The following is an 8,439-nucleotide window of genomic DNA, read 5'->3' as shown; positions in this document are numbered from 1 at the left end:
TGAGCTTGCTGAGCACTGCCAGCCTCGGCGAGGACGAGGAGCAGGGTGGCTTTATTGGATGCTGCATGAATGACCATCAGGCCCTGGCAGGTCACAGGTGGGTGGGGGTCCACGGTTCCCCTGCGACCAGAGCGCCTCATGCTGGCGAGAGGGCAGGCAGTACTTTCCCGGCACACTGGCCAAAGCCGATGCGGTAGCCGTCCCCCTGGCAGTGCCCTGGAACAGAGGGGGACAAGGTCAGCCACAGACCACGGGCCACTCAGGACCAGCACCAGGTAGCCCTGCCCAGCAGGCCCACAGCTGGCAGGGCCCAAGATAGGCAGGAGCTGAGGAGCACACGCTGCACACAGGAAGCCTCCCTGCAGCACCAAGCCACATGAAGCACCGGACCCTCCCCACGCTCAGGGACCCCGTACAACACTGCAAGGCTCCACAGCCTTCCTGGGACTCAACTCTCCCTATGTGAGTCTGGGTTCAAATCACAGGTCTTCCAAACAGCCTGAAGCTAGACTGCAGAGTTCAAAGCCTGACTCCTGCTCCCCGGCTCTATGACCTTGGGTCCTCCTAGACCTGCTTCCTCATCATGGGCCTGCTGCAAAGACGATGTGAGCTCACACAGAGTGCTCTGAGGATGGTGCCTGGCCCACGCAGGGGCCCAGAAGTATCAGCTGCTATGACACGGGGCAATATGTTTTCCCACAGGACTCATCTCTTATTCACCACCAGAAATGACCAACCTCACCTTTCAGGGTTGTGAGGACTAGACGAAATATTTAGGTCAAGTTCAAAGTCAAGAAGCTAAGATAAAAGATGGCCAACAAATGTTAGTTTCATCCTTCAATTCCATCTTAATAAGAGTGATGCCAACCTGGGAGTCCCAACAGCTTCACTTTTTTTCTATTTTTTTGGCCTGCTTCAATAATACCATGTTTCTATAGGTAGATATAGATATAGATATAGATATATAGATATATTTAAGAAAATAATATCTATGAAAGTGAGATTAAAATGACAATAAGAAATAAAGATGATAGAAAAGGAAATAGATGAAAAGAACACATTTTATAATGCTAACACATTTGTACACTGCTTATGTAAGTAAAAATAAAGAGTCTTTTATCCAAAAAAAAAGAAGAGTGACACCATGGAAGAGAGGAGACGCCTGTCCCTGTTTCTTCTTCTTGAGGAGGTCCACGGAGTGGGAGCAGCAGCTCTGGACAAGAAATAGAGAACAGGTGCCTGCACGGTGCTGAGAAGGCAGCATGGCAGAGAAGGGAGAAAGTGGGACCAAATGAGCTGGGCTTGGACGGGTGGGTAGGAGGTCACTACATGGACACAAGATGCACGTGACCACTGTTCAGTGAGGCTGTCGTGCAGATTACAAAGGTTCCGAGAAATTCTGTTAAAGATCCAAACCTTATCCTGAGGGAAGGCAGAGAGGTGGAGGAGCTTTCAGCAAGGCAGACTCACCAGAGTCAAATTAGACTCTCAGATCCCTAGGATTAAAGTGCTTCTCGAGGGCCTGAGCCAAATGAGGTGGGCAAGAGTGGCCCTGGGACATGGTGACTGGGCCCTCGATGAAGACTGACGTGGCTGCCAACGGCGCCCATGACCTTGTGATATACGATGACACCAGACCCCCACCCACTGGAGATAAGCCCCAAACCTGGAGTCACGTTCCTGCTGCCCGCAGAGAACGACAGACAACCGAGATGCAAACCTGAGCAGCCAGGCCGAAGACAGATCTGTGCAGTGGTGTTAGCGGCACCTCAGCAGTCCCGGTCAGCAGGGGACAGGTGCTCACAGTGCCCTAGTTCAGAGGTGGCAGCCACCCAGCCCATCTCCTTGTACCTGTCCCTCCACCTGCCCAGGGGCTGGGCTGATGCTCCCTGCTCAGGCCACTCCCACTTTCAGCTATCCTGGGAAGGTGGCAGTGTGGACAGAGCACAGGCAGCCCTTCCTGGTATCAGCACACTCATGCCGGCCACCTTGGCCAGGCACATCCTGGGATCTGCACCCCGAGTTAGTGCTCAGGGACATTCTCTTGGAGAGCAATGTCCTTGCCTGATCTGTGACTCTGTTTCATGATTTTTCTATCACTCACTTTTGGATGTCAACACTCACAAAAATCCACATTGCTGGGTAACAAAGAAAAGGCCTGTTAAAGCCAAACTGACTCTAGGCAGACATTCATTGAATGCCTAGAGGAACAAAAAGCCTTGTCCTCGACATGCTGCAATTGTGGGTAGGACGTCCCCGTCGTCCTCCACACCAACACTGGGCAGTTGGCAAACCCACGGTGCTCCTTATGCCCCTAGGGCCACAGCAGCACAGCCCCCCCACCCACCCCACTAACCCCTGACTGCTTCCAGGACAAAGGCCATTGCACTTCTCAACTAGCCACAAGGCAACCATCTACCCACTTCACAGTGGCCACAGCAGGTGGCTTAGTCAGGAATCCTCAACCTTGGCCCTGGTGACATTTCTCTGAGGGGCCGTCTTGCACATTATAGGATCCCTGGTCTCCACCCACTGACACCCTCAACCCTTTGTGACAACCAACACTGTCTCTAGACATTGCCAAATGTTCCACGGGGCACAAAGGTACCCCTGGTTGAGCACAAGGATCTGTTCTTCTGAGTCCACTGAGAAGAGACCCCAGAGGCCTTGGCCTACTGCTGTACAGTTGAGGGGAAGAAGCTAGGGGCAGGTGTATTTGAGGTGGGATAGAGTCCCAAGAGGGAGGAGCAAAAGGAAAACCAGATCACACCTTTTAGTCCCAACTGAGGTGAAGAGAGCTCTCCCACTGCTTTGGGTCAACTCTAGAAGTGGGAACATGAAGGGGACTCGAAGGGCACTGGCCCTTCCTAGAAGCCAGCGCCAGCCTGCTCCCCACACAACCTCCCAATGCAAAGGAGAACAGACAGTAACAGCCATGGTCTCCAATTCCCAAATCCCACACCTGCCGGTGGCTCAGGAGGTCTGCACTCTACCAGAGGGAGGAGATGCAGGCCCAGAGACCAGTCTCAGGATGGCGAGTGGCAGAGCCAGGCCCGAAACTAGGGGATTTTTCTGCCAGCAGAGCTCCAGGGGAGGTCATTAAAGAACATGAGAGGAACATGGGAAGAGAAATAGGGAAGACTCAGTCTGTAGGGAGGTGGAGGTAGGGGACTTTGCATATCATGTAAAGCTAGGTGGGCTGCATTCCAAGGCTGTGTGATTCTGGTAGGCTACTTAACCTCTCTGGGCCTCCAATGGCCCAGTATAAATGAGAACAATGGCGCTGTGGGAATTCAGTGATGTACAACAATGCCTGCACGCAGGCAGCACACCACAAGGAACTGTAGTAACCACCACACTTGTCTTCATCACGCAGCTTTTGTGTCACAGTAAAACAACTTTGCCTAGACTTCTGGTTCTCTATGTTAGCTGATTCCTTCCTATGGAACTGATCACAGAATACAAATAAAGAGTAAATTCTGTGTCAACACTAGAGACAGGAAAGGAAATCTCAAAGAAGAGGAACTTGTGCAGGCCTTAGGGAATGTGGAGGATCTAGAAGATGAGGATGGGGCTGGAGGACATGCCAGGCCACAGGAAGGGCACACACAAATGCCTGGAGTTGGCAGAGAGCAGTCTGTTCTGTAGATGAAGGAGGTGCCCCACCCAAAGGCTGACCAAGGCCAGAAGTGGTGGTAAATGCCTATAATCTCAGTTACTCAGGAGGCAGAAGCAAGAAGATCTTGAGTTTGAGGCCAACCTGAGCAAAATTACCAAGAGCCTGACACAAAAACAAACTTTAAATGGCGGGGGGAAGGTGCTCTAAAATGGTAGGGTGCTTGCCTAGCATGCACAAGTCCTTGAGTTGGGGTGTGAAGAGGGACAGGCGAGAAACAGAAAGCCACACCAAGCCTTTGGTTCCAGAGCTAGTAGTATGCCTGCATTATCTGAGCAAGACCTCCTTCCACAGTCACCTGGACACTGTCTCTGGTCCTGGATGGAGGATCCCTGCTTCTACACCCCAGGACTCCTGGCCAGTCTTGGTCAGGAGTTCTCAACCACTCTGGAAAAAAAAATTTGGAGGCTTCTTAAAAATCTAAACATAGACCTGCCATATGATCCAGCAATCCCACTCCTGGGATGACACAGGTTACTCCAGAGGCACCTGCACACCCATGTTTATTGCAGCACTATTCACAATAGCCAAATTATGGAAACAGCCAAGATGATCCACTACTGACGAATGGATCAAGAAAATGTGGTATTTATACACAATGGAATTTTGCTCAGCCATGAAGAAGAATTAAATATTCTTATCATTCGCAAGTAAAGGGATTGAACTGGAGAACATCATTCTGAGCGAGGTTAGCCAGGCTCAGAAGACCAAAAATCGTATGTTCTCCCTCATATGCAGACTTTAGATCTAGGGCAAATACAGCAATGTTGTTGGACTTGGGTCACAGGACAAGAGGAGAGCACACATGGGAGGTATGGGGATAGGTAGAAAACCCAAAACATGAAAGCATTTGATGTCCCCACTCTAGATGAACTAATACAAAAACCTTAAAGCGACAGAGGTCAACATGAGAAGGGGATCAAGAACCAGTGTAAAGATCAGTTAGAGATGAATCAACTTGGGTTGTAACACATTTGTACATAGAAGCAATGCTATGAATTTCTCTGCATAGCTATCCTTAACTCAACTAGCAAAAACACTTTGTCTTTCTTATTATTATGTCTTCTCTTCAAGAAAATTAGAGATAAGGGCAGAACAGGTTCTGCCTGGAAGCAAGTGGGGGTGGGGAGAATAAGGTGGGGGCGGGGGACAGTTGGGAGAAATGACCCAAACAATGTATGCACATGTGAATAAATGAATAAAAAAGAAAGAAAAAAAAGAAAGACAGAAGTCACAACTAACCACGACTGTCAGTACATCAAAGATCTAAGGGCCATGAGAAACTATGCATTGCACAGCAGAACAGTGCTGGGAACACATTCTTGCAGGTCATGAGCTGAACACTAGATGCAGCAAGAGAGCAAAACTGGGGAATGGATGAGTTACATCAAAATGGTCACTCAGACTTTTGATACTTGGCTTGCTTACTTTGCCTTCAGCACGTGCTAAATATGTTGTGGTTTTGGACTTCCTGGAGGTGAGACCCTCACTGCACCATTTGGATCCCAGCTACCTCAGTTCAAGTCCTGGCTCTGCCTTTTGCCACCTGTGTGGTCCTGAGTGAGGATGCAGCCTGTGGGCCCTGGTTTCCTCATGTGAAGGAAAAGGATGGAATGAGGGTGCAGCGAAGGCCTGCGTGCAGGGAGTGTCACATGAACTGCATCTGGACTCTCAGGTGCTCCACGGACTGGCTTACCTTCTATCACACTCAGTCATTAGAAACTAACTTGGACTCTAGTCACCCCTGATGGGAAAGCAGAAAAATGACAAGGTGGCCATAAAACTTAAAGTGCAGCCAGAGGAAGAAAGCTAGCAACAAGAGCCAAAGAACCAGGGGTGGTTTTTAAGAAAGAAGGCAGCTAAGCAGGGTCAGGCACCCAACAGGCCACAAAAGGAAGGCCAGAACATGCTGCTTCCCACACAGCAGGCAACACAGCCACCTCTTTGCTCCCCTCCCTTCCACAGGCAGACACAGAGCCCCCATCAGCTATGTTCACTCTGGCACCAGTAGCTCACGCCTGTAATCCTAACTATGTGGGAGGCTGAGAGTGGGAGGATTACAGTTCCAGATCAGCCCAGGCAAAAAGTTAGCAAGACCCCATTTCAACAGAAAAGGCTGGGGTGTGGTGACACACGCCTGCATCCCAACTATGGCAGGAAGCATGAAATAGGATTGCTCAGGTCAACTTGGTCAAAAAATGAGATCCTATCTCCAAACTAACCAGAACAAAAAGGGCTACAGGTGTGGCTCAAGCAGCAGAGTGCCTGACTAGCAAGCACAAAGCCCTGAGTTCAAGCTCTGTTATGGCCCCCCCAAAAAAGTTTTCCAATAAAATGGCACAAGAACACCTGTGGGTCCTATCTGCCTCTGCACCCGTCTCTGCTCTCCCAGCCTGACAGCTGCCTGATCTAGAATGGCTCAGTCAGGGCCCATGTCACACTGACAACAGAAGCCAAGCTATTCCCTCCTCTTCTGATGTCCCTGTCCTTCCTTCCTTCCTTAATTCCTTCATTCCTTCCTCACCACACCAACACAAGAGAATGCTTTCACTCAATCTACAGAACCACAACCAAAAGTCTGGGTGGGTCCAGTAGGCATTGCAGAAATACTAGAAACAAAACCAGCAGTGGGCGAGGGTGTGGCTCAGTGGTAGAGTGCTTGCCTAGCATGCATGAGGCCCTGGGTTCAATCCTTAGCACTGTTAAAAAGTATAAAACCAAAAACAACAACAACAACAACAACAAAAAAACTAGTGGGAGAAGCAGAAGCATATCCTGGCTTTCCCAGCTGTGTGACTTGTGGTAAGTCACCTGCCTTCTATCAGCGTAAGTTTTCTACTCTGCAAAACCAGAGCAGTGATGCATTTCCAAGGGGCTAGTGTGAGTATAAACTGAAATTGTGAATGTGGACATACCTACAGCATGGCCCTCCCAGGTGTTCAGCCGTCCCTCAGTATCTGCAGGAGACTGGTTCCAGGGCCTCCCTGGGATACCAAAACCTGTGACATTCAAGTCCCTGAGTAAAATGGCATAGTGTTTGCCTAGAACCAATATACATCATTCCCACACTTTCAATCATCACTAGATGCCTTATAGTGCCCAATACAATGCAAATGCTCTGTAAATAGTTACACTGTGTTGTTTAAGAAATAATGACAAGGAAAAAGCTCTATGTGTTCAGTACAGACACGACTTTTTTCTGAGTATGTTCAAGCCACAGTTAGTTGAATCCATGGATGTAGAATCCACAGAGACCATGGGGCAACCATGCAGTTAAACTGGAGTAAGAAAAAATCATATGTTCTCCCTCATGTGCGGACTTTAGATCTAGGGCAAGTACAGTAGTGTCATTGGACTTGGGTCACATGACAAGGGGAGAGCACATACAGGAGGAATGAGAATAGGTAGGAAACCCAAAATTTGAAAGTGTTTGATGTCCCCACTGCAGAGGAGATAATATGTAACCCTAAAATGACAGAGGTCAATATGGGAAGGTGACTGGGAAGTAGTGAAGAGGTCTGGTAGAGATGAATCAATTCGGGTTGTAACACACTTGTGCATGGAACCAATGCTAGGAATCTCTCTGTATAGCTATCCTTAATTAGCAAAAATGCTCTGTCTTTCTTATTATTGCTTATGTCTTCTCTTCAACAAAATTGGAGAAAAGGGCAGAACAGGTTCTGCCTGGAAGCAAGGGGGCTGTGGGGGGAAGAGAGAAAGGGCTAGGGGGGCTGGGGGGACAAATGGCCCAAACAATGTATGCACATATGAATAAATGAATAAAAAACAAGTAAAAAAATAAAATAAAATAAAATTTGCAGTATGGATGAAAAAAAAAAGGAAAGGTCTGATTAGGCTGTGGAAATAATGAAAGGAAAGTGTGTCTTATTGACTAACTCAGGTATCATTTGTTGCCTATGGAGCTCTGCCTGCATCTTTTCTGCAAAAGTCACTTTGTTTAACCCACCAACCAGCAGCCTCGTGGTGCCCACTATGAAGCTGTCACTCGGCCCAAGCCTGCCCTCCAAGCACAAGGTACCAGACTGAGTTATGGCTCTTACATTGTAGGATAAAGTTTTTGCAGATATGATTAAGTGAAGGATCTTAAAATGAGATTACCTGGGTGGGTTCCGAATGCCATCACAAGTGTGTTATAAGAGACAGGCAGAGGGAAACTTGACAGACAGAGGAGAGAAGGTGGTACAGGGATTAAAGGCAGAGACTGAAGTGATGCTGTCACAAGCCAAGGAATAGTGGCAACCACCAGAAGAGGTGAGAACTGGTCCTCCCCCAAGCCTTTTAAGGAGAGCAGCCCCATTACCACTTGCATCTTGAACTTCTACCCTCTGGAACTGTAAGAGAATTCATTTCTGTTGAAGCTCATAGTATTTTATTACCACAGCCACAGGAAACTAATATGAGCTCTTCAGTTAAACATGGAAACCAAGAGACATGCAATTAAATTCTACATTCTGAGTGAGTCACCAACAGAGAAGACAGAGACTGTTGTGTCTGCCTTATCAGGGAAGGCACTAATTTGGAGGAGCCAGGCTTAAGTCCCAGGGTTTACAGGCAATGAGAAAAGCAGGCTTTATTACAGCAGAAGCTTATGAATTAGAATGAGGCTTGGTGGGTAGAACTGAATCAGGGGAAAGGAGAATATCAATTCCATCAAGCAGGCAGAGGGGGGCATGGGAGGATCCTGAGCAGAGCAACAGGGGAAATCAAACATGAAGACTCCTTTTTCAGGAGCCACAAGCAGG

General features: G+C 48.4%; 1 protein-coding gene across 2 annotated transcripts in view; it reads right to left on the bottom strand.

Annotated features, from left to right (window-relative positions):
• Positions 1-8,439, bottom strand: part of Fah (fumarylacetoacetate hydrolase) — a 45,447-nt gene continuing 37,008 nt past the window's right edge. For both annotated transcript variants that reach the window (XM_074061726.1, XM_074061727.1), the window contains one exon: positions 1-216. In XM_074061726.1, coding sequence (XP_073917827.1) covers positions 137-216 — 80 coding nt within the window. In that variant the 3' untranslated portion in view covers positions 1-136. The remainder of the gene's footprint in view (positions 217-8,439) is intronic.

Source organism: Castor canadensis, chromosome 19 (assembly GCF_047511655.1).
Source record: "Castor canadensis chromosome 19, mCasCan1.hap1v2, whole genome shotgun sequence".
NCBI lineage: Eukaryota > Metazoa > Chordata > Mammalia > Rodentia > Castoridae > Castor > Castor canadensis.
This window is presented reverse-complemented; position numbering and strand designations above follow the sequence as displayed.